This window comes from Micromys minutus (assembly GCF_963924665.1).
Source record: "Micromys minutus genome assembly, chromosome: 15".
NCBI lineage: Eukaryota > Metazoa > Chordata > Mammalia > Rodentia > Muridae > Micromys > Micromys minutus.
The window spans coordinates 27,522,764-27,549,704 of record NC_137984.1 but is presented as its reverse complement, the minus strand read 5'-3'; the positions used below and the strand labels follow the sequence as shown (position 1 = coordinate 27,549,704).

The following is a 26,941-nucleotide window of genomic DNA, read 5'->3' as shown; positions in this document are numbered from 1 at the left end:
ATCCTGTCTGCACCTCCCAACACTGGGATCACAAGTGCACAGCACTTTGCAGTGTCTTCTGCTGGGTTTTTCTGCTTCTTTGGCTAATACTTTGCTGACTGAGCTCTGTCCCCAGTCCTGCTTCAACTGAAACTTACACTGGAGAAATAGGTCCGTTAGAGAGAGAGTCGCAGTTCGCCCCTGTAAAACTTGAAAAATTGATTGTATTAGAAATGAAGTAGACATGTACAGGAGTGCTCCTTACTTGGCAGGAGGTTAGAGTCACAGTTGTCACAGTGTCCACAGAAGTCTACTATCTTGGTTTTAGTGTAAGAGTCGCAGGGTAGACCACCAGTCTTTGGGCTGTATTTTCATTTACGTAGGAGCTGAGGACACATCTCATAACATAATTAAAAATGGTGCTATTCACACTGCTCTGTGTCCTGTGCCCCAGTTGGGCAGTACTTCTTTGTTTGGTTCTCAGATTGTTAGTTTCTCCATATGGAGCTCTAATGGATAGTGTAACATTTTACCCATTTAGATTGAAAACATTGCCTGATGGGTAACCTTCAAGTATCATTGGGTACTTACAGGGAGGGAACTTCTTGTGGGTGGGATGAAAGGGGAAGCCATGTGTAATATTTAGAAAGGTGGTGTTCAGAGATGAAAAGAAATAACTTCTTATCCTAACTGTCTGGTACAAATCCAAGGCAGCCACTAAAGAATTTGCCATTGGATTTCGACAGACTGGAACATTAACAGTGAAATGTTTAGTAGCCAGATAGCTTTGAATGTGAAAATTTGAGAGAATTTTTATGAATAATGAAACTCAGGCCTTTAAATGCTTCTGAAGGCATTTGCAGTTGGGTACTTGTGACACACACGCATACTTTTCCATGCGGGCAGTCTTTGGATACCACCGTGGACAAATGTGTGAGTACTTTTTTACAGAGCAGGCTACAGCCCCCTAGGGTTGCACTATTCTTTTCTCCGAGTTGTGCTGTCAAGCTGACTACAAAGGAAGGTGCGGTTATGGGGGTTGGGGGGAAGCTTTCTGCTAATTTGGATGGAAGTATGAATTTCATTTGGAAATAAGGGAATCTGCTTTTGAGCCCAACTGGCTTGGGTGTGTCACAAATACAGAAGGGCCCAAAGACTTCCTGAGTGAGAGAGGTCCTCTGTGTTTGACTCAGAGGATGATTTGGAAGAAACTACTAGAACCTTGGTGGTTGTCTTAGGGTTTCTGTGCTGTGAAGTGATGTGATGACCACAGCAACTCATTTTACTAATGAAAACATTTCATTGAGGCTGGCTTACAGGTTCAGAGATGTTGTCCATTGCTGTCATGGCAGGCAGCATCAGAGGATGCAGGCATGATTGAGGGTTCTACATCTTGATCCACAGACAGCAGTAAGATACTGCCATACTAGGCCCAGCTTGAGCATGTGAGATCTCAAAGCCCACCACTACAGTGACTTCCTCCACACCTCCCAATAGAGTCACTTCCAACAAGGCCACACCTCCTAATAGTGCCGCTCCCTGTGGGAGCCATTCCTATTCAAACCACTGCAGTGATTATCAACTCCATCTGCAGTGTATATATTAGTCTCTGTTTGCTTGTTATGTTAAATGCTTCTAAATGTTCTTTGGATTTTTATGGAAAGGGAGAGCCTTTTGTGAATGGCAAGGATAGTTCTTCTGAGATGTACTTAAGTTTCTGTTTGCCATCTCAAAACATGATCTCGGTTGCTGTGAGATGGCTCAGTGGTCAAAGGTACTTGTTGCTTTTGCAGGGTGCAGTTTCCAGGCACTCCTACTGGGTAGCTCCCAGCTGCCTGTAACTCAAGCTTTATCGATCCGAGACTCTTCTGGCCTTTGTGGGACTCGCACACATGTGACATGTACACAAATAATTATTTTAGGAAATGCAATGTCAGCTTGTCCTCAAATTTCTAGGGTGGGGTTGTTACTATTATTGCTGTTTTATAGTTTTAACAAAATGCTCGGAGCCTGGCTTTGGTCTGAGAGTTCTAGTTATTTCCCTGCCCCTCCTGCTCTACCCTGAGGACAGACACAATGCTTAGCAACAGTTCTCGCAGATGAGGGTCATATGGGCTTCAGCACAGAGAACACTCGACTGCCCATTTTAGGTGGATCTTTCTGCAGGTGATTTCTTGTTTTGTAACCGTAGGTGTTTCTCTTGCAGGTAGCCAGTTGAGGGCAATTCTCCATGAATGTACGTCACCATGATGATGACCGACCAGATCCCCCTGGAACTGCCACCCCTGCTCAATGGGGAGGTGGCCATGATGCCACACTTGGTGAATGGAGAAGCAGCTCAGCAGGTTGGTGATCCTCGAGGGTCCATGTAGGAAACTGCAGAATGCCTGGTTTATTTGAAGATTCAGAGGCCCTCGCTTTTTAAATTTTGTTGTTCTAGAGAAGTCTTGTTGTTGTTGGGTAACTACTTTATTATTTTTAAAATACCTGAAAAATATTTGAGCTCCAAAGCTCTTCCCTCATTTGGCTAGTATTCTTAAAAAAAAAAAAAAAAAAAAAAAATCAAGAAATAAGCTTTAAAACAATGTGTCATTGTGAGGCTGTTTGTTCCTCTGGTGTGCTTGGCAAATCTGTGTGACCTTGATGTGAAGATGTACAAGCTAAGGTGAGACAGCTCCTCCCTACTGGTGGAACTCCTGGTATTCCATGTGATGGCACTTTCAGATGCCACCCCTGTGTCGTTCCCAGCTTAACCTCACGGCACACACAGCTACTCAGAGGGTCAGCTCTGCAGCACTGAAGAAAACCATCCTGTAAGGACAGCTGTGTGTACATCCTTGGGACTGAATTATCCTGAATAACGTTACATTTTCAAAAAAGAGACCACAAGATTGTGTTCTATCTGGTAATTACATAAATATTTTTTTTCTTCGTACGTTTCTTTAAGAAGCATAAACGTACTTGTATTTTTTGTTTGTTTTTGTTTTTGACTAGTAGAGTTGAAAAATAGTCATCCAGAGTATATTAAAAATTCAAGTAAGCAGGATGGTCCTCTGACATGAGTCCATGCTTCTTCCCACAGCATGACCCACCGATGGTTGACAGTCTTTGTCAGGTATATAGCAGGTACTTTGGATGCCCTGCTGATGGGTCTGACATTGCTGCTCAGTCATTTATTAGTTTCTTCTGTAATAGATTGTGACTCTCTTAAGAGCAAACTATATCTAACTAGGGCAGAGAGATGGCTCAGCCAGTCACAGTGTTTGCTGCTCTAGAACTATTAGATTCCTAACACCCATAGTGGGTGAGCTAATTGTACTTGGGGGAAGCTGCCAGCCTCTTCTGGCCTTCATGGGTAATGCACATGTACATATGCACACACCTGCTCACATCAACTAAAAATAAAATGAATCTTAAAATATGTACACCTAACACGTGCTTATTAAGCATTGGCTGTTTGGGTAAGGCTCATTCATTCCCACCCCCGTTGGCATGTCTGTCTGTCTGGATCAGGCTCTATTATACTGTTGTTATCTTCTGTTTTATACAAGGTGAAGCAGCTACACCCCAACCATCCACGCAAGCCCCACTTCCTGCTGCCCTCCCGGTCTTCGGTTATGCAGTCTCTACAGTGGTCTTCTCACTGTCCACGCCTCAAATAATTTTATTCTGTCCTGTAACCTTCCATTGGCAGTTCCTGCTTAGTTCATACTGTGCCACGTCTATTTCACGTTGATTTACTTCTGTGACTACCCGGTGCCTATTCCTTGCCAGTGTCCATGCCTCTCCGGTGCGCATACCTCGCTGGTGCGCATGCCTCTCCGGTGCGCATGCCTCGTCGGTACCCATGCCTTGCCGGTGCGCATGCGTCGCCAGTGACTGGCAGTTGTTTTCACTGCGTCTACTTCTGCTTCTCCATACAAAAGCTGGAGCTGTCTTCCCAAAATATAAAGTGTTTCATATTCATCGCTTACCCAAAGCCACCCTGTTACCCTTGGAGCAGAGCCTGTCTCAGCCTGGCCAGCCTGGCTTTATGCTCCATCCCTGGCTGTTCTCTAGTGTTCTAGCTGTTTGTGGAAAGCTCTGCTAATTCTGTGAGCGGTTTCAGGATACTGAGTTCTCATTTTTACTAATCAAAAGGCATTTAAAACTCAAGGTATTCAATGTGATTAGCTCTCGTTAGCACACGTAGCCAGGCTTCCTGAAGCCACTTCTCTATGTTGCTGTACCGTTTTTTTTGTTTTTTTGTTTTTTCTGTTTTGGTGATTTTGTCCTTATTTATTTATTTTTTTATGATTCAGTTCTCCCAGAGCAGCCTTTTGTAGCTTATTAGCTAACATAAAGAGCCCTCAGTTTTAGAATTTTCCAGTCTTCCCTTCAAAAGTGAACTCCTTCGCACAGAGCGTTAACTGAAGAGCGAGAAGATGACGGGTGTTCCCAGAAGGCCACTTGGCATCTCCCTGCCCTGTGCTTTTGACTAGTCAATAAGTAGAATCTGGCTTAATAAATTCAGTCTATTGGGAAGAGGTCTAAAAAGCTCAAAGTGGAAAATTTACTAATTTGTATATTTTATAAATAGATACCAAGCTTTTTCTAAATGAAGGGTACACTTGGAAAATATCACGGGAGCCTTGGAGAAGCTTGAGTTTGATCCCCAGAACCCATTTTAAGAAATGGGATGGGTGTGTGTGCTTGTGATTCGAGCACTGCCGTGGGGGACAGGAAGAGCCATGAGGCTTCCTGGCCAGCCAGATTAGACTAACAGGCAAGTTTCAGGCCAGGGAAAGACTGTCTTAGTCAAGCTGCCTGTGTCTGACTAACAGTACCAGAGGCTGGCCTGTGCTTTTGCATAAACTTTTATGTGTGCACACAATATGATAAAGATCATTTCAGTCTTCATCCAACGGCTAGTTATATCTGGAAGCATTACCATTTACATTTAACTACTTAGTGTTAATGTGAAAGTCCCTTAAAGGGGAACATTGTTTAGTAAGCAAACTGTTTGAAATTGTTTGTTTTTGAGTCAGAGTTTCTCTGTAGCCCTGGCTGTCCTGGAACTCACTCTGTAGATTAGGCTAGCCTCGGACCCACAGATCCTCCTGACTCTGCCTCCCAAGTGCTGGAATTAGAGGCGTGCGATACCACAGGTGTCATGCCTGGATGTTGCATCTCCTTGTATCACCGTGGCTCTCCCCAGGCAGTGAGCTCCATGGCCACTCGCCTTCCTTTTTGTGTCTCAAACATACCCAGCCTGTGTCTCCTACCTCTCTTAAGCTTCTACTTCCTTTGGGTCCTGTCTGCATTGGTGTGACACAGCTTGAGAAACGCAACTTGAAGAAAGAGTTTGTTTCTGTTCAGTTTGAGAGTGCAGTTCACAACAGTAGGGAAGGCAAGGCGGTGGGTCAGTGTGTGAGGCCATGGGCCGCCCTGGGTTCACGAGGGAGCAGGGCATGCTGGGGCCCAGTGCAGTTCTTCAGTCTGTGGCTGGCATTGCTCACTCTTCTGCCTCAGCCAACCTCTTGTGGAAGAAGCTCTTGTAGAAGGACGTGTGGGGGTCCATCTCCTAGGTGACCCTAGATCCTGCACCTTGATAGTCGATGGTTGTTTCTGCTTCTACGATCGATGTTATGAGCAATGGGGTCCTGAACAAACGGAGCCCGGAGAGAAGGTGGTGGCCGTGCAGCCATGAGTTCACCAGGGGTCAGTCCACAGTGGGTGGGGCCTGGACTGGGCGGTTCTCTACACTGTGTAGCATTAGGCATAGGGCATTTAGTAAATGTTCTCTTTATCATGGTCCTTCTTCCTGTCTTCCGTTTAGTTTCCCTTTTAAACTTTTAGGATAATCCTTGTTTTTAAGGATTTTATTTTATATTTTAAAAGCTTTTTCAGGAAGTTAATCTTCTGAGATGTAAAAAGAAAAACGATTCATGGGGGGTAACATGCTTTCTGACTTGTTCTTCAGGCTGTGAAAGAACACATTTCTAATTCCCCTGACGTGGTTCATTCCCAGGGGCTGGCCTGTAGCACTCCATTGTATTGAGAATGAATCTTTTTTGATTTTTTTTTTCTTGTTTGATTTTTGAAATCTCTTCTTTCCCCAGGACAGAATCCATGGCTAGAGTTTTCCTGACATTCCCTTGAGCACATGCTTCTAGACAATATATTAGGCGGAGAACTGTCCACGCTTCAGAAGGCACTCATCACCAGTGTGTCTTTGACGTCCGCTGTTCCCTCCCAATTCTGTGACCTTTTTCATTTTGTTTGAGATCTTCTTAATTACACTTCCCTGACAGCTTCCTTCTTCCGCTCTGTCTGACAACTTCATACAGCACAGGTTCGGCCTCATGTAGAGTTGTGTGTGTACAATGGGCCTTTTTCCCCTAAGACCCAGTGGAGAGGAAGTCTTACGATTAGGGTAGTGGATAAAAATAGATAAAGAGCTCTCGCTCATCCAGATGAGAATGAGCCCAGCCTTCAGAGTAAAGGTGGCTGCTTTATTGGAGAACAGCGACTGTGCACCTTTCCTCTTCCAACAGAACCTTGCTGGAACACCCAGTGAGGCCAAGCGTGGTCTTGGGCCACACTCTTCAGTGTCCCGATGCATGAGAAATTCACAGCTCGTGCATGTGTTCAACATTCCTTCAAACTGCTACCTGCCTCTTTCTACCCCTTAGATCTGTTGAGATTGCAAGTGGCAAGAAGTAGGGGTTAGAATTTATGGGACTGCTCATGGATGGACTGAGTAATAGATGCATTCATTTTAATAGGTATTTACAAATGTCTTCTGTGCCAGCACTGTCTTAGGGGCTGGAGACATGAGCACGAATAGACGTGGCTCTCGCCTGAAGGGAATGAGCAGTTAGTTGGATAAATATAACCCCAGATGCTGTATTTACACATACGCTCAGCTGAATGAGCTTGCGCTGCAGAAGCTACCAGAGAATAACGGAGGGACTGAGGGGTGGAATAGGTATGTAGGAAAACAGCAGGCTGGGCAGTGGGAGACTGAGCTTGCCGTAAGAGCTTCCCCGAAGCCTGTTGCTGTTAGGCTTTTAGAATCAGGTAGCCAGCTTCAGTTTGATGGCGAGAGGGCGCAGTCAGGATTGTCTGTTCAATGGAGAGTTAACATTTTAAGTTCACCCTGAGCAAATCTTCTGAACAGATCCTGAGTTTTCTTCCATGAATCTTCTTATACGTGTTTGTGTGTAGGTCCACATGTGTGCATGTGCACATTGGAAGGTGAAGGACATTTTGCACATTACCGTAGGGACACTGTCTCCTTCTCTGAAATGGTGTCTCATTGGCGTGGAGCTTGTCACTTAGGCTGGGCGGCTGCTCAGTGAGCCCCGGGGATCCTCTTTTTCCATCTCTCCAGGACAGCTTTAAGTGTTGATCATGGGATTTGAACTCAGGTGTTTGTGCTTTCCAGGCAAGTGCCTTATCGAGTGAGCAGCACTCCCTCTATACCTCACCCCTCCAAAAAAAAAAAAAAAAAAAAAAAAAAAAGAGATTTGATATCTTTTCTTGAGATTTTGCTTTCCGTGTTTTCTGTTTTGTTTGCTTTGCTAGAAATTCTGCTTGACTCTCAATGTCTCATTCTGGTGGTTAGCCCCACTTGGCCTGCGCTGCGTATATCCCAGTATCCTGGGTTCCATGGAACTGCAGATAGTGAGCGTCCTCCATTCAGTAGTAGGCCGGCTGCGAAGCCATCCCACCCTTGCTACCGGGATTTCCTTGCAACTTTAAAAAAGGTGTGTGTGGATCCAGTCTGTGGTCTGACAGCTCAGTCCTTCTGCATTAGGTTTGCCAATCCTCCCTGCGTAGGCTGCCACGAGGCATAGCCTGTGTGGAATCTCAGCCCTAAGGAGAATAAATGTTGATCTGTGATATCTTAGGGCATTGTTAGCTGTAGCTCCCACAATAATTAGGACACCCAGCATGTAATTATGACAGTTCTAGGCTGTCTGGCTGGAGAGACACTTCAGAATTGAATTGGCCAAAGGCAACAGTAGTCTGCAGTAGACTGCAAATAAAAGCAGATGAGCTGCCTTCCAAAGGAGGGGCTGAAGGAAAACCACTGGTGTGGCTGGGCCACAGAGTCCGGCTAGTATCCTCTGATAGTTCTAGCATCACCACTGTCTGCAGCTCACTGACTTTGTCTGATTTCATCTCATTAGGGAGGAAGGAATCATGTCTGTCTTGTTCAAGCTGTGGCCCACATCCATGGTTGCATGCAGGAAATCTTTTTGAACGGATAAAGGATAAAAGAAACAAATTTAATGAATTTAAAACAGAGTTTGAAAAACTGGCCACTTTTAAAATTTGCTCTAAGCCTTTAAAACTAAAATTCTTTATTTTATTTATTATTTTTGTACATTCGGCCATGTGCATGTGTGCTCACTTGCTCCCTCCCTCCCTCCCTCCCTCCCTCCCTCCCTCCCCCTTCCCCCCTCCCCCCTCTCTCTTGTGTGTGTGTGTGTGTGTGTGTGTGTGTGTGTGTGTGTGTGTGCCGTGACTGCCTGCACATTTGTGTGTGTGTATGGTGCTTGCATGGCGTGAGTGTGCATGCATGTGTATGGACGTCTGAGCACTTGTGTGGAGTCAGCTCCTCCATCTATCTTCCTGTGGTTACAGGAACTGAGTGCTGGTTGTTAGGTGGCAGGCACCTTTCCCTGCCGGGCACCTCACTAGGCCCTTTCCTCTTCCTAAAACTTCATTCACTTTATTAATGTTATAAAGTCTGTGTGTTTCTTTTGGGTAATAGTTAAAAGAAAGTGAAGGAGACTTATTTGCCAAATAATTGGCCTTCTGTGTCCCTGTGTTTTTTATTCTCAGATTCACCCAGCTGCTGTGGATTGAAAATATTTACAGAAACAAAGGCAAATGGTGTCTGCCCTGACCATTTCCAAGGAAGATGTTTCCTTTGTCATTACTCCCCACGTAATGCCGTGTAACATGTTTGCATAGCATTTGCAGTTAGAGCCATTTTAAAGTTTGCAGGAATATGCACAAAGGTTACAAGCAGACATTCTCCCACTAGCTCGTAACTGAGGACCCCTGGGACCCCACACACTTGCCTTTGTCTCCCAAGGGAGATGTGAAGCCAGCTGGTTTTGCCCTTTTCATGAGGGACCTGAGGCTCTTTGACTTTTGGTGGCTACTGGTGAAAGAAAGAGCCAATTTGCCCCCTCCCCAATTCTTCTTAAATTCCGAGAAACAACTGCTGATAAAATGGGAAGATTCAGATGAAACCCTAGACTTTTCCTGCTTATGTGGGAGCCCAGGTTGTGGGTTTCTAAGTCAGCAGCAGCTGACTGACAGGACAAACTACTGCTTTCCCGTGGGGGCGTGTCCTTCCTCCAGCAGTGTCACCACACCATGCTTGGACTCTGAAGTTAATTCAGTTTCAGGTGAACATTTTAAACCTTTTCCCTTGGGACATCCCGCCTCATGTGTTTTAGTCTTGATTCTTTGACAAGACACTTTTATGTGTGTACTGTACTTTTATTACTATGACAGTCATTCCCATTACTGTGCACACACAGATGCAACCTCTCTCTCTTGGACTTGCTTGGTGACATAGACTGGGAAGCAGGAGGCTTCCAAAGCTTTCTGTCATCCCTACTACAAGTTAGGGCTCATTGGTTTTGGCCCTTGCTTTTTAACGAATGATGTGTGAGCTTCCATGTTAAACATGTATGAAACCTGATACTGTGTGGTTCTTCTGCTACAGTCTCAAGCTGGGGGACAGCCAGCAGTTTGAAAATTCAGCTGTTCCACAGGTAAATATGTGGGTTCTTTATGCAAAGTCTTTATTGAGAGTTTTTAATTAAAAAGTATATTTTGTGTTGCAGCCTAAAAGAAGCTGGGTTTTTGTTTGTTTGTTTGTTTTGTAAAACATATGCCTTAGTTTTCCTGGTGCAGTGGTGAAATACTCTAATAGAAGCAGTGTGGGGGAGGAAGGCTCTCTTTATCTTGGCTCACAGTTCAGGGTGCAGTCTATCATGATAGAGCATTCCAGACAGCAGGAGCATGAAGCTGGTCAGAGAACAGTGGGGTGAACACATTCGAGTGAGTGCCCAGCCTGTTTGCTCCATTATGCATTACCGGATCCCAGTCTAGGGAGAGTCTCAAGACATAGTTAGGAAGGGTCTTCTCCAAAGAAGAGGTGGTTAATCCTCTACAGCATGGTGGAGGCCCTTCCCCCAGGGGTTCTACCTTCTCTCAGGTTAAGAGCACTAATCACAACACGCATACACAAGTGTTTTTTTGAACAGGATGATATACGCTAGATTTCTGACCTCTAATCTTTTGTTTTGAAAATTTCTTTGTCACACTGGATGTGATAGCTTTGGATGTATTATCTTACAGTAAGAATAATTTATATGTGTTGGAAGATGCGGCTTTTACATCCAGAATGTGCAAAGACATATGTTAGTACATATTTGTTTCTGGTAGACATTTTGTAGTCAAGTGATGGTTGTAAAAACTTGACTATGTAATAGATGCTATATTGCAAACATGGTTGACTATGTAATAGATGCTATATTGCAAACATGGCCATGGTAAGCAAGACACATTCAGTTAGCAACATGAGCCTCCACTTTCTAAATGTAGATATTTATCTTCATTTTCTCCTCTCTTTGCATTTCCACATGTAAAATATGCCGTTTGGATAAGGTTGCCATGGATGTACCATCTCATACCTAGGTTACCAGGGTTCAGTTCCCTTCAGGCTATAGCACGTGGGCCACTCATTCAGTTCCCGCTTAGCCCTAATGTTAGAACTCGATGTGCCCATGAGTCAGCGGAATTCCATGCTGTTGTAGGCTTCTTGCCTATACTGGTAGTTGCTTCTCAGCCTCAAGTTTTTTTTTTTTTTTTTTTTTTTTTTTTGCTTCTTCAGAGATCAATGCCAGACCAGATCATATGAGAGAAGGAACATTTTTTAAATTTATTTATTTATTTTTTTTTTGAGCTACAAGTGTTCCTTCACCTGAGAAGTTTCCTGTCCCCTTGGCCCGCTCCATGCTGCCTCTTTCCTCCTCCTTGTGGGGGGTTGAGGGGGGGAGTTAGAGAGGCCTTGGATATAATGGACAGACCTTAGCAGGTCTTTTGCTTTGCAAATAATTGGGCAAATACAGACAACAAAGAAGCAGAAGCAACTGTAGTCTGATTTGGGGGTTGGCTTACACACTGAAAAATCAGCTCCTCCAGGAGGTAGGCATCACACAGCCTAATTGGATAATAGCTAGTCCTATTCTTTAAGTCTGATGTTTGGCACACAACATTGATTCCCATTGATTGATTGATTGAAGATCAGTCATGGGGATGTCAGGACAGCATGTGGCATAGATACAGGTCAACATCTACCTAAAATTAGATACAGTTCTCTCTTGTTTTGTCTGTTTCCTCCTTACTGCCTAATTGTAGCTTTACCATCCTTTCTACTAGAGGGAAAGGAGAGAGTGAAAGGAACCAGACTATACTTTTTCCTAGATCCTGCCTGCAAATTGTATCTATTAGGTAGACATAATTAAATTTTTATAAACTTTATATAAGCTATAGCATTTTTTAAAGACCTAGGATATTGGTAGAGTGTAGACTTGGATCATAGAGGGTACATCCTACCAATAGTGGGTCTCCCTATCCTATTTCTTCTTAGACTTGCTCATATTTATAAAGTGGGTTGCTGTTGTTGGGCCCTTTGAACTACCTTACAATAACTGCTCTTCTGCCCCAGGCTACTTCAGCTCTTCAGTGAACATGACTTAAAGACAACATCTCACCAGACATGAGGGCCTTCTGGAGAAAGGGACGGTGGCTGGTTCTGGGTTGGTTTCTCTGTCACCTCAGGGGCATGTAGGATAAATGTTGCTGTAAATATTAAAAAATGGTTCTGTTAGTTACTGAGCCTGGCACCCACACACCTCATTCCACACCCCCCCCCAGGGTTTTCACTTTTCTCAGGCAACAGAGCTGGATCCCCACACCCCAGCTGCCACTCAGCCATTGCTTTTGCATACTGTCCTCCACAGCCGGGTAAAACATGACTCAACAATCAATAACTTATCAAACAGATTTATGTGTTAAATTCTCAATCCATAATCTATCCAAACAATAAATTCACTGCCAGTTAGTAAAGATGTAAGCTGCCCACTTAGACAAGATAAAATCTAGTTCACCTTGATCTGAACCATCCTTCTCTGCTGTCCCCATCTTGAATCTCCTGTTTTCTCCTTTTCTTCCGCCTTACCAAAACTTAGTCCCAGCCTCAGCCCCACTCCCTACTGTCCAATCATGTATCACCTTGACCTAACTAGTGCCAGCCCTCACTTGCATATAGACATCAACCTACAGATAAACAGTCTGAATTTGCCTCTTGAACATATTCTGTTGCTTTAACAATGCAATAAACAGAGTAAAGGTCAGATGTGCTTGATCAGACCCCTAGCTTCCTTCAAGTTCAAGTGTGATTTGTAATCTTGCTGGAAAACTTGTAGGCTCAACAGTATTTAGTTGAGTGGCTGCTTACGGACAGTAGTTGAACTGTTGAGAAGAGTGGATTTTAGTTCAATGTTTGATTTCTTTGCTTCTTCTGAAGTAAGGGAAGGGATGGTCATAGTTAAGGGCTTCTGAGGTGGCAGGGTCTGTGCTAATTGCTTCCTTAATTCATCATTTAGTGGTCACCTAGCATGTAAGGCAAAACCCTGTGTATCTCTAGGCTAAGCCCAAGGTGAGAAAGGTTAAGGGCTTGCAGCTGGCAAGTCACACAGTTGGGACTTGATCTCACTCAGGTCCTCTTCTAGAAACTTCAAGAAGGTAGATATGTCTAGCTTGAGCCTTTCTCATCTGTAGCGTGCAGGTAGGCAGTTAGGTTGGGTTTTACATGGTAGTGCATTACACAGTAGTACATTACACAGTTTACAAACAGTACTGTTCATCTTGGCTTTGGGGAGATGGCTAAGTGAGTAAAGTACCTGGTGTGTCACTTAAGCAGGAGGACCTGAGTTTGTATCTCCACTATCCTTGTAAAAGCTAGGCATTGTCACATCTGTAGTTCTAATATTTGGGTCAGGGAGTTGAAGACAAGAGCAGCTGTGGACCCCATTAGCTCACTGGGCTAACCAGTTGGTGAGCTCTGGGGTCAGGGGGGGACTCTATCTCAAAAAATAAGAAAGAGAGCAATGGAGGAAGGTACCTAATACCACCCGCTAGTCTTCACAAGTCTGTATGTGCAAAAGAGAGTTCTCTTTCTTACCCAACACACACACACACAGACACACACACACACACACACACAACTTCCTCTAGCTATGATCCCTATATTATTTTCACATTCTGACAAGTGACTGGTTCAGAGATGTGGGGTTCGAGCTACAGTGGGGCTGTCTGGAGGTTTGATTTTCCTTTGGAAATGAGGTGGGAGTCAAGGCTTTTCAGATCCCAGGTCTCTGAAAGGTCCCAGGGGTTTTATCAGGAAGGATTCTTTCCCTGAGATGCTCAGCAGTTCCCCTTTGGGTCAGTACTGTGACAGTACTGGTGGGCAGAGAGGGGCAGCTGGAAATCTTCCTTGTGGCGATGGGTGAGTAGGAGAGGGCCTCTTATCTCTGCTTCCTTCCAAACCCACCCTTTGTTTCCATTGACCAGGCGAATCATTGTAGAGGCAGGTTTAGAGACTCAAGAAACCTTTGTGTAAGACATGGAACTAGCCGGGTTTTTGGTGGTGGCTCATACCTTTAATCTTAACACTCAGGAGATAGAGGCAGGAAGATATCTGAGTTCAAAGCCACCCTGGTATACAGAGTTCCAGAACAGCCAGGGCTATACAGAGAACCCTATCTTCTGACCAACGTCCCCCCGCCCCCCCAAAAAAAGAAAAAACACTTTGAAATTATTAGGTGATTTGTTTTTCTTTCTGAATTTGTAATAATTCCTCTTATGTAATGCCAGGGTGAAAACACAAACTGGGTTTTAGTCTTCAAAAGGAAGGATGTAGCCTCTCAGACACTCATTGTATCTTAAAAGCTTTCTTCCCTGGTCCTGACAAGGTCACATGTCTTGACGGAGGTAGGATTCAGTGTCACGTGGGGTTTGGTTGAACTGTGTTACCCTCACCACACCCACTTGCTAGTGAGTTCCTCATTCTCTTTGTTTTAGATCAAGAAAGGGCTGCTGGGACTTAGACTCTCCTCAAGATGTTAATTACATGTTCCAAAATCATGTGTTCTGTTAAAAATCACTTACGCAGAGACTTGGAAAGAACTCTAAGCAGGGAGTTGCTTCAGGGTGCAGAATATTGTTCTGGAGACCTTGGGAAATAAATCCCGAGAGTTGGTTCATTTACCACCAAGACATCTTTAGTCAGTGTATATAAACAAGAGAAGTCCCAGTGGGCCTGGACATTATTTGTCCCAGATGGAGTTTAGACTTGGCTCACTTTGCTGCACTGATGTCATGGTACATCAGCTGGCCCCAAATTAGATGTGCAGAGAATCAGCTATGTGCTTGTGTGCACTGAGGGCTCGTGGAGAGGAGGGGCCGGGAGGCTGGAAAATCTTTGTCACAGTTTTCCTTTGCATTCTGCAGAGCCCAGTGTCTGTCCTGAATTTGGACTTAGTGCAGAGAGAGGGAAGAATCGGAAGGATCCGTGATGTAGCTGTTGCATTTTTGTGCCAGAAGGTCCTTGTGCTTCCGAGACTAGGAGTGTACCCTGTCTGGCTTTCTATCTGTCCCTTAGTGAGGAGGCCCCTGCACTGCAGCCCAAAAGGAAAACTGGACAGCATTATATCTAAGCCCCACTCGCACGTCGACAGGAGTGACCCTGTTGGGTGAATTGTTCCTGCTACACAGTATATCTTCATCCCCAGCATGCTAGCTTTGGTTTGTTATTTTCCTTTCACAGACAGGGTCTTATATAGCCAAGCCTACCCTCGAACTCACTTTGTTGTCAAGGCTAGCTTAGACCTGATCCTGCACCCACATTCCAAGCAAGTGTTGAACTTGGCCGCACACCTGGCTGTTTGCCCTAAGCTTTCCAGTTTTGAAGGTAACTTTCAGTCTTTTTGTCTTGCTACTATTCAAGAAGACAATTTCCTTAGACTTTGTAATGGTCCCAAGTATCCATTTGTATAGGTGTTTTGATCCAGGGTATCCGTGTGTGTTAACTGTTTAGGTCTTTCAGCACTGTATGGTGGGTAAACCGATCAATGAGTTGTGTACGCATTTAGAAGCCAAATGCTTGGAAGCATCTTGAGGGATCTGTTTGCATCTTCAGTGTGCTTTGAGAGGACAACCAGAATGCCAGATGGTTCTGCTGTATGAGCTCTTCCAAAAAGTTAATTTTAGAGTTATCCTGTTATCTGAATGTTTCACTCCTGGGTATATATTAAAGAGAAACAGGCATTAGTAGCCCACAGAAGCTGGACTATGATTATTCAGAACACAATTATGTAAAACAACCAAGAATTTTAGAAACAGATCAACAATGGATCAACTGATAAATAGATGAGCCAAAGGTAGGAATATTACTTAGTAGAGAAAAAGAAATGAACGAGAGGACAGGGACAGCCTGGACAACTCTTTGTTAAGTGAAAGGATCCATAAGCCAGGAGAAGGTCCTATCTGGCTGCTTTTTCTTCATTTTAGATACTCTGTATTAATATCTTTATTGAGACTTAAGCAACACACCACACAGTTTATGTACGTGTTTATGTCTGTGAAGTATTGTGGTACACACATATAGTTGGTACCCACGACAGAAAACATTGTAGGAAATTTCCAACACCCCATCTTCCCTGTTTCCTCCAGCTCGTTAATGTACTTATTATGGTCTCTGTGTATTTGCTTATGGTAGATCTTATAGAAAGACAGAAATAGCAGAGTGTGCGGGAATCCTTTGGCAAAAGTGTAAGGGCCATTGGGAATGTTTGTACTGCCACCTGTGCTGTGGAATCTGGCGGCAGGGAGGACAGGCTGGGGTAAGGTCATGGGTGCTCTCCTTTCCTGTAACATCTCTGTGGTCTACGTACTTGCTACCCAGGGATATTTTTCTTGAGTATTTAAAAAAAATTATTTTATGTATATGAGTGTTCTGTCTGCATGTACACCTGTGTGCCAGAAGAGACCATCAGATCCCGTTACAGATGACTGTGAGCCACTATGTGCTTTCTGGGAATTGAACTCAGGACCTCTGGAAGAGCAGCCAGTGCTCTTAACCTCTGAGCCGTCTCTCCAGCCCTGGAGAGTAGTCTTACCACAAAGGTGAATTTTGAATGTTGGCAAACATCACTTTCCTTTTGGAGAAAAGAGATTGGACTCAGAAAACAACTGTGTATGTTTCTGTTATGCCTGAGGGCTGTTGTGCTCTGTGCCCGAGAAATGAGCATGTCAAAGGTGTGTATGGATAGGTATGAAGTTGAGAATCTAAAGGGGCTGGTGTGTGTGTGTGTGTGTGTGTGTGTGTGTGTGTGTGTGTGCGCGCGCGCGCGCATATATAGCTGTGTGCAGGTAAAAGTGTTTGTGTATAGGAGTATGTGTATGTACAGGTTCGGAGGGCATGTGTGCATAGGAGTATTGTGTGTACAGTTGTGTACGTGTGTGTATATGTGTACAGGTTTGTATATGTGTACAGGTTAGAGGAGCATATGTGAGTGCACAGGTGTGGGGTCATCTGAGAGTACAGGTGTGTATGTGTATGTATATAGCTGTGGGAGGTCTGTGTGTGTATGGGTGTGTATGCACGTACAAGTGTGTGATCATAAAACAGTCACAGGAATGGAAGCTGCCGTCCTTTCCATGCAGCCGAGGGTTACTCTTTTGGAGCTTTTATGGCGCTGGGGTACGGTGTAGTGGTAGTGTGCGTGCCAAGTTCACTTGAGGTGCTGGCTTTGATCCTTAGTACCACCCAAAGGTCAAATGAAATGGAAAGAAAATGCCTAAACAGGCGACAGAGAGCCTTCTTCACGGGGAACCCTTCTGGAGTCTCCAGGCTTTATCGTTTCTCCCCCAAGGTGACCACTGGGCAGTTAGACGTGTGGGCTCAGAGGGAGAAGTATTTATTCCTGACACTGCTCAGGGCCACATGGGTCACACTGTGGAGAAAGCTGCAGAGTGACAGAGGCCCTCCTCCTGCTGTGGCCCTTGATCTTCTGGGTACCAAATGGAACTCACAGGAGGCCGCAGAGGCAGTGTTTCATCTTTGATCAGTTAGTTCTGCTCTTCCCGAGAAGCTTCTCTAATGGACTGGTTCTCTGCAGGGATTTGCTTAGGTTATGGCCGCAGTGCTGGCGGTGTGTTAGAGAAAACCTTGATGTTATTCCCCATGCACTGTCCATCTCTCCCTCACCCTTTTATTTCCTTGTTTTGTTTTTTTGGAGGCAGCTTCCCTCATTGGCCAGGCCTTTGGCAAGTCCGCTCATGTGGCTGGCTGAGCTTCAGGCATAGGGCTTTGTTTGCATCTTGCTAGAGGAGGGCTCACAGGCACACACGTCACACCTGGAATGTTCCACACGTGAGTGCTAAGGAGCCTACTTAGGTGCTTGGGCTTACAAGGCGAGTACCTTACTGGCTAAGCTACCATCATCTGTATGCTTAAGGTTTTTGTTTTTCTTTACTAAATTGATTTTTGAGAAAGCATCTCACAGTGTAGCCCCAGCCAGCCTGGAGTTTGCCAGTGAGATCGGGTTGTCCTCAAACTCACGCCTCCCTCTGATGGTATTCTTCATCTGAGGCGGAGGCCAGGAGCTTGCTTGCATTTAGGCCAGAATTGCCTCTGGGACTAATCTTAGCTTCCTCCTGTCTTGTTTCTTTCCTGTGAGTAAGAAGCAGTTAGGTGGGCAGTTAGGGAGAGCTACAAGGCCTTCCTCCAGCCTGCCCCTTGGGCGCAGCATTTATTTTTAGGGTGCTGCATTTAGCTTTTTGCTCAGTTGTCTTCCGAGTCTTATTTTCTGCTTCTTTGGCATTTAGCAAAGACGGAGAGTTGCTTTCATTACCTCGCTAGCCTGCCTCACACTTATTTCAGACTTCTTGACTTAGTTGGCCTTTGCAGTTGGGGCAGATCTGATGAAGCCATGTAGCCTGAGGTTCGAAGCATTCCTGCGTCCTGCTCCGCCAGCCTGGTTCTGTGTCACTATCACTGGAAAAGAGAAATCTGGTTAAGATCCTCCTTTTCTCAGCTGAAGGATTTGCAACCCCACAGGAAGAACAACCATGTCAACCAACCAGAGCCCCGGAGCTCCCAGGGACTAAACCACCAACCAAAGAGTACCCGTGGCTCCAGCTGCACATGTAGCAGAGGATGGCCTTGTTGGGCATCAGTGGGAGGAGAGGCCCTTGGCCCTGTGAGGGCTTGATGCCCCAGTGTAGGGGAATGCCAGGGTGGGGAGGCAGGAGGGGGTTGGTGGGGGAGCATCATCATAGAAGCAGGGGGAGGGGAGATGGGATAGGAGGTTTCTGAAGGGGAAACTGGGAAAAGGGGACAACGTTTGAAATGTAAATAAAAAAATCTAATAAAAGAAAAAGATCCTTCTTTTCCCCCTTTGATAAGAGACTGCACAGTTGAATATTGACTTTGAAAAGCAGGAAATGGCCAACGAAGGAACAGAAAACAGTGAGGCTAAGAGGCTTCCCAGGGGTAAATCTACTCCTGTATTTCACTAAGTGGACATAGCATCTAAAGGGGACTCTTAGCAGGTATGTTGCGGGAGGGCAGTGATGGGAAGAGAGAGGAGAGGCAGAAAACTGACATGCGTGGTTCAGAAGGTTCCAGGCTTCACCTGCCAGGATGTGACTCAGGCTTTCTCCAGGCTGTGATGCGAGGCCTGGTGCTGGCGGCTCAGTCACCTGTTGTTAGGACAGCCACTGGACTGCTGCATCAAAGCTTTATTTTTATCTCTGTCGTTGACCGTGACAACGGCACAGTGGTCAGTCCCTCTCAGTACAATAAAGTGGCTTCTCCTAAAAATATCCAATGGCAAGTTCAATGCTGTCTGTTCCAGCTGTGACTTTTGCTCTTGTGAGAAGAGTGATTGCTATTAGGGGGTGCCAGCCTTGCCTCCTTCCCAAGGTAGCCTGGTAGATTACAATCTGGTTGCCATAGCAACTCCCCAGCAGTGAAAATTACATGAACTGAACATTCTAAGAGAGGTTTTCGGGTACGATGCCTAAAAGCCATTTATCTATCCTCTTTCTTCCTGAAGAAGTGAGGGGGAAGGGATTAGACACTGAATTTTGTAAGCTGAGGGGTGTTTGGAGGGCTGCACACAGGCTTTACAAACAGACTTCAGCAGAGGCAGGTGCTTCTTGATCATTTTTTGGATTGTGTCCTGGTATCAATGGTTGTAGAAAACTGCTGTAGATTCCTTTCAAGCAGCATGGTAGGCAGAGTGTGACATCAATTCAGAAATGCCGTCTCTTGCCCGGGACTTTCCGTATTACTGCTTGGTGGTATTTTCAGGGCCCTTGCTCACAGTTGTGTGGGAGACAGTATATGAATTTGGGGTTGTCAAAGAGGGGTAAGCCTTACTCCATAGGAGGAAACTTGTAAATATTAAAAGCGGTAACCTTTTATCCTATGTGGCTCTGAGTAGACATGGGTAGATATTTATACTTTCTAAGGATGGATTTCTATAGGTCAATTTATCTTATCTAGGTTGGCAGTTTATATATCTTTGTCAGCTGGTTGTAAGCTTATTGTGTGGATAGATTGTGGATTGAGACTTTAACATATAAATATGTTTGATAAGTTATTGATTGTTGAGTCATGATTTTACTGGGCTGTGGGGAATGGAATGAAGTTCTCAGTTGGTAAAGAAGCAGTGTGTCAAAAGCAGCCGGGGTGGGTGGAGCAGATTGCCTGAGTTAAAGGAAACTGGGGTCTGAGAGTACTTGGGGACAGTGTGGAGACACTGAGCTAAAGATACCCCACAGTGTCATGTGGCCCTGCTAGTGCTGACACTAGCTGGAGATAAAAGGTTACCACTTTTAATATTTACCACAACAGGAAACAGGTCTATAAATCTGACCAAGAATGCTCACCTGAGACGCTTCCAGGGGAGAATCTATGTCTATATTTTGCTAAGTGGACATAGTATCAAAATGCCCTCTAAGTTTTTTCATCTTTCTTGATTAGTGTTCAGACCTCACCAGAGAAGTTTTTGTGTGCAGTTAGCGAACTGGCAATGTTCTGGATGTGGGTGCCTGCATAGCAGCAAGCCAGTACCCATTCCCAGCCCAGAAGGAGGAGGCTCACCACATCCTCCCTCTAGTTGAGGAGCTAGTGATAGCCAATGGCCACTAGGGCGTGGAGAGTCAGTTTTCTTTAGGTGTGTGGGTCTGGTAGGATGACCATGCTCCAGTGTTTGGTGGATGGTCCCACACCCATGACTATTTGAGCAGCACAAAATACACTCAGTGGATTAATGGGCGTGTGTGTGAAGTGGACAGTTGGGGGGGGCTTACTGTGATCAAATGTGCACATTGTATACATGTATAGAAGTCTCGAAAATAAATGTATTGCGTTTTTTCAAAAGAAAATGATACCTTTATTTTTTAAGTCCTTAGACCTTTTAAGTCCTTAGACAAATTCTAGCATCACTGTGATAGGCTCAAAACCATCTGCTTTATGTTTAAACCTCTAAGAAGAGATTATAGTGTATACTTGTGGAATTAGGGCAGACATAAAAGCAAGTGAATGCTGGACTCTGTCCTAGATTGTCTCTGATGACTTAAATTCATGTACTCTCTTCTCCCATACGGTGGCCCCATGAATACGATCCAGCCGTATTATGAAAAGTCCCAGGCAAGGAAATGAATGAGAATGACTTCTGAATGAGAAAGTGTTTGGTTATCCCCGTGACATCTGTACCAGGATTGCAGCCACGGCAATAACTGTTTTGTCATGCTGGTCGCTGTGGTAGCTCATAGGGCTCATGGCCGAGTAAGACTGGTGATGACCTTCTTCTCCAGCAGCTCACGTGGATTGCCTCTTGTGGTGCTATCAAAGCTCACCAGCAGCGAGGAAGCTTTGGAGTCAGTACCAACTTTATTTCTCTGTGTTCTGGGACAAAATTCGTGATTTTTTTTTTTTTAGCAATAGGCTCTGACCCATTAAGTTCTGGTGGGCAAGCAAGGACTTTGGCAGTGGTTTATATTGTTTTGGAGGGTCTGACCAACAGCTCTAGGGGGATATCCCACACCTGACAGGAAGCTTATAAAGTACTAGATTTCTGTGTGGCTTTAACATATTTACTGTCTGTCCTTCCATCCCTTTTCTCTCCCATCCCTTTCCCCAGGTACTATTCCTCTCTCTACCTTCCTGTCACTTACATTTTGTGGTCCTGCCTCCCTCAGGCTCACTTCCTCCCTTTATTAAAGTGCTGTTCCATGAGGTGTAGTGTAATAGAGCTGTGTGATGTATGTTTATGTGAAACCAAAGTGCTAAAGGATGACTAAAACCTCCGGCTGCAGAAAGCGGTGGAGAGGCTTTAATCACTCTAGAGGTCTGGAGGGATTTCCTTTTGAGGTCTTAAAATGGCACACCACCGTCTCCTCACTGAGAACTGGGATGGGGAAGCCTGTGAGATTAGTAGCATTGTTACTGTAGAGAAAAGCAAATTGTCTTGAAATAATTTATCCTTCAAAATAACACAAAGCCTCTGGGATGAGGCTTAGACTGCTTTCTTCTGAATGATCCCAATGATTTTTCAGTTAACTTGTTTCCTAATTAAAAGAGATTCATTCTTCATCAGCATCTCCTGCTGTGAATTACCATTTGAACAAAATATGTGGAAGTTGAAGACTTATATTACAGATGGCATGACTTTGATCTGAATTGCGTTTCAAAGCACATACAAAAATTGATATTTAAATTGCATCTCAGAGGATCCGTCACAGGTTTTATTTTTTTTTAATTTATGTTTATGTGTACGATCCTGCATGAGTATTGTGTCACGTGTCTGCAGAGGTCAGAAAAGGATGTTGGGTCCCCTGGAACTGGGGTCTTCAGGTGGTTGTGAACCAGCACATGGGTGTTGGAAACTGAACCTGTGTCTTCCACAAGAACAGTCAGCTCTCTTAACACTGAGCCATCTTTCCAGTCTCTAGTCTTAATTTTAATTCTTGAGCTAGAGAATCTTGTGAGGTGGTTTTCCTGCCATCAATAAAAGTTTCCTCAGGCTTGCGCTTAGCCAGCCAGATCTTACCCTATTACCATCTCACCTAAAGAAGGAAACGGCCTTGAAGACAGTATTAATGTAATTGATTCCTTGCAGTTGGAAGTTATAGAACGAAAGGTGGATGCTGTCGATGGAAGGAGTACTGTGTGTGGAGAAGAGGTCTCGAGGAAGAAGGGACAGTCGGCTTGGTGTTTCAGTGTGGTAGAGTAGGCCTCCTGCAAGAAGGAAGATGGAAGAACAGCAGCATCTTGTGTGTGTCAGTCAGAACTGGAGCTGGCCTAGCTGCTGATTCTCATCCACAGTTACGTAGCGAGTTTTAAGCCAGTGATTTCCCCGTTTGTTATCCTTTGGTTAGAACTAATCTGTGACGCCTGTGAAGGGAGCAAGCTGCACCACAGCTGACTTCCAACTTGTGTTTTGGAAGGTTCTTCCGTGTTACACGTGTGTCTGTGTTTCGGAAGGTTCCTCCGTGTTACACGTGTGTCTGTGTTTTGGAAGGTTCCTCCGTGTTACACGTGTGTCTGTGTGAAGAAAGCCTTGAATCTCTGTTGGGATTTTGCTGAGTTTGCTCATTTTGGGCCGTTAGTTACGCAGATGTTCTTTCCAACCCTTTTCATTTTATAATCTGCCCTCTCTCATTTGTTTGACCCATCCCATCTTCAGCAGCAGTCAGATGGCCACGGACTGTGCAACTGTCCTCCGTGTAGAAAGGTTTTGTGTGTTTGTCTCATTTGCTTCTAAACTCAGGCAAGAGAAGAGAAAACTGTGTTTTCCGAGGGAAAAGTGTAACCGAGTTTTAGAGTTATATAATGTAAACAAGATGGGATAGCGCACTAGGCATGCTCCTAAATTTTGTGCTGGTAAAGATTTGCTAACTGCCCAGTACAAAACCTGGGATTGGCAAGCAGGCAGAACGCCCAGGGCACCGATTTAACTGGGCTCTCTGTTCTCACAGGTCATTCTTGTCCAAGTTAACCCAGGCGAGACCTTTACGATCAGAGCCGAGGATGGGACACTTCAGTGCATCCAAGGTAAGGAATTCCGTTTTCTGATAAACAAACCCTCTGATTAAAGGGGTTCTTTCTTCTTCATTGTTGTGGAAGTAAGTTTTTTTCCTTGTGTTTACATACGATTTTCTAGAAGCAGGTACATCTTCTCTTTATGTTTCTGCCCTATTGTCTCAAATTTATATGATGGTTCTCTTCACCTGATAGTTTGAGAAGCATTATGTATGGGATACCTGCTAGTTGCCCATCGTTGGGTGGCTTAAGGCAACACATCCATCACCTTATTTTCTGTGGACCAGGAGTGGCTGGGCCGTACACTCAGATGGTTGGTGGTGACATTTAGTTTTGGAAGGCCTCTAGCAGATGCTACCCTTGCTTCCTTGTTAAGTGGTCTCTCCCCGTAGAGGACTCATGTGGCAGCTGGCTTCATTACAGTGACCAACTTCAGGGTGAGAGGGAGTCAGAGGTATGTCCCTCCCCACACTGTGGAAGGGGAGTCAATGTCATGAATAGAGGAGGCAGCTGCTAACCACTGTTTACCCTGTGGCCCCCAATGTTTCTTGCTTTTTCCATGTGTCAAATGCCCCTCCCAGGATCTCCCAAAGGCTTACCCTAATACCATCCACAGAATACAGAATCTTGTTGCTAAGCAAGCTCCATGTGTGAGAGAGGCTCTGCAGATGGGTTCATAAAGCCCCACGGCTAGTCCATCCCCTGGCTCTTGCCTGGCACAGAGAGGCATCCTTCCAGTCTGGAGAGATCTGTCTCAGCAGTGCCTGGCCATGGGGAGTTATATAGGTGTGGAATGATGATGTCAGACGTGCCTGGTCTGCAGACAGAGCACCGTTGGAAGGTATAGCATACCTCTTCATGATAGCTCTTCTTGTAGTGATTGGGATTGTGAAACAAAGAGTAAACTCTTGATTTAGTGGAGGTCAGTATTAGGCCACTGATCAGACGGGGATCCAGTCAGAAGACTTATTTATAAAACCTGGACATGTTTATCAATACATATCAGGTGAGAGCAAATGCATGTCCGTTTCACTTTGCTGTAATGGGCTTTGTCCAAACTGTGGCCTTTTCTGTTTCATGGTTGAAAAAGCATCAGACTGCTCTGCCATTCATGACTTCCTTGGATCTGTAAGAATAATATTTACAACTTAAAAAAATGAGCATATGTTAAAGATTTAAGCCTAATGAATTTTAATTGGAGTTAGACTGGAATAATTGAATATTTTTATAAATGATTTTTTGTTTTTGCTGACTATTTCTCTAGCTATTGCTGTTGGAATTATTTTTAGTATTACACACTTAAGTCTTCAGTGGTGAAAAGTAGCGTGAAACTCCAGGTCAGGGAAGAGAGAGACTTGGTGAAAAGTAGTGTGAAACTCCAGGTCAAGAAAGAGAGAGACTTGGAAGTAGTGTGGAGTATATAGAATCTTGCCTCTTGCCTCTTGTCGTGAATGGATCTAGTCTTATTTAGAAACCTTGAAGTCAGTCTCTTTCGGACGCGACACTAGAGGATCTAGATGATGATTAGCTTCTGTTGCCTGAAGCTGAGCTTTTCAGTTCAGAAAGAAAAGCAGTTCTGAATCCCAGGCTGGAGGTAGAGCCAGGAGAGGTCTGCCGCTCAGCTCATCCCCAGCTACACAGTGAGTAAGAATTCAGGGCCAGCCTGGACTACAGCGAAATTCTATCTCCAGCAACAAAGCCGTTGAGTGTCTGGCTACAGTGTCATTAGAGCCCATGAAGCCCCAGGTCGTGTCCATCCACCTCACAACTGAGGTGAGACGGCATCTCGGAGAGCAGACTGCTGTCTAGATGAGCCTAGATCCTTGTCGTTTATGTCACAAGACTGCGTGTGTGGATACGAATATGTCTGAGCAGTGTTTGTGCACACACATGTGCAATCATTTTCATGGAGTTGACTTTTTTCAGAAAGAGTCTGAGTTCGTGTCAGTGGCTGCTACACTCCATCAGCAGTGTCACAAGTGAATCACTGTTCACAAAGGGACCTTTGTGTTCATTCACGGTGGTTCTTGGCGATAAATGATACTAACACCCTCCCAGTGATGTCAACTTGCCTCCGACTAAAGCAGAGGGATGAAGTCTGAGCATCTCTGGCTGCCCCAGCCCTCCTAGTCTGTGTTCTTTTCTGGGGTCCTAGATCTTCCAGTTTTCTTCATCTGGGGGCATGGCAGACCCTCGCCCAGTTAATTGCAGTGGCACCATACAGAATGGGAGAGACAGGGACCAGGAACCACATTCTGTGGTGGGGATTTGGAGAGGGCAGAGCAGCTGGGTGACCTTGGAAATGTGGAAGGCGAGTTGCTGGCAGGTGCAACCATAAGCTTCATTCTGGGTCAGGAACTATGGCCTGCTCAGGCCGCCTCCCCAGCACGAAACTCAGCAGCCTTCCGTCCATGCTCTGCCATCTGCTGCTAAGGACAGTCCTATAGGATGTGGGACTGGCTGTCCATGGCAACCTGGCACAAGGCGTCGTGGCTTCCTTCTACTAGACATGATTTCATCCCTGCTGCTGTAGGGTCTCTCCCATTCTTGGGCTGTGTGGAGCGGCTTCTCCTTCAGTGAGTGTGACAGACACACGAGGAAGCTGAGGCCTGTGACGATTGCTTCATGTTCTGAAATCTCATGGCCTGAGAGAGACAAAGATTGCTTCTCATCCCCCGGCGAGGTGGATTGCATAACCCAACTTCTTCATCACCATACCCTGTGGTTTTCTGTCATGCACGCACGTTACAGGAGTTATCTAGGAGCAGGAGGACCTGGGGCTGTGATGAGGCACATGGGCACTGCTGTTTTGCAGAGCTGGGGACTCTGACCTTGCTAGTGGAACTGTGATGCACCTATTGATTCAGGATAAGCAGATAAAGGGAAGCAGGAATACTGATTTTCAACTTAAATTCTTTTTTCCCAGGGTCAGCTGTTAGACACAGCTTCCAAGTTGGGACTTCATTCTCATTTTTGGGAAAGGAAGGGTGGTAGAGTACTGGGGCCAAGGGGGACAGTTTCCCCTTCACCTTTGAGTGTGGGTGTGTGTGCATGTGTGCGCGCCTGCACGAATCTGTGTTTGCACATTCATGTGGGTGCTTGTGGATACTTGAGGCTGTGTGAGATCGTGTGTGCAGATAAAGGTGATGGGGACAAGCGTGGGTTTCATTCTGCATGTCTTTTTACCTTTCCCTGGGGTTTGCCCAGGTGAGGATGTCTTTCCAGTGGCCCAGGATCTACATTCTCCTCCCACCAAGCCTTGGGATAATATCTGCATCGTTTTTCAATGTGGATTCCGGGACTGAGTGTATGACTCTGTTCTCGCTCTCCAGGAAAGGTTAGAGTGGCTTGCCGACCCTTTCTGGAAACTCCTGAAAGCGTACTGAGATCAGCCCTCTTATTTACACCTTAACTGATTTGCCACAGAACTTTCTCTGAACGTCAGTATGGCATAACTTGAAAAAGGAAACTCACTATGATGTCATTAAGCAGCAGCTTGGAAGTGCAGTGCAGATTCATGTTGAAGAATATGGTTGCTTTGGGGGGAAAAAGGTCTTGTTTTTATGGGAATGTCCTCGGTGATAACGAAGGAAGACAAACACAGGAAGCATCCAATGCGCTGTGAAAGCAGATTTACTTCTGATGGAATATTTCTCAATATTTTCCATGAAATATGAATCATAAGTGTTGGAGGGGGCCACCAAAGGGCACAGCATTCTGTCACTTGGAGACCATACTGTACCAGACAGAATTGTATAAAAGCTGTCA

The 26,941-nt window shown here is 45.1% G+C and overlaps 1 protein-coding gene across 1 annotated transcript in view; it reads left to right on the top strand.

The window, feature by feature from the left end:
• The first annotated feature begins 2,197 nt into the window (after positions 1-2,197).
• Positions 2,198-26,941, top strand: part of FNDC3B (fibronectin type III domain containing 3B) — a 216,626-nt gene continuing 191,882 nt past the window's right edge. Inside the window, exons 1-2 of the mRNA XM_080929181.1 lie at positions 2,198-2,324; positions 23,110-23,185. Coding sequence (XP_080785307.1) covers positions 2,214-2,324; positions 23,110-23,185 — 187 coding nt within the window. The 5' untranslated portion in view covers positions 2,198-2,213. The remainder of the gene's footprint in view (positions 2,325-23,109; positions 23,186-26,941) is intronic.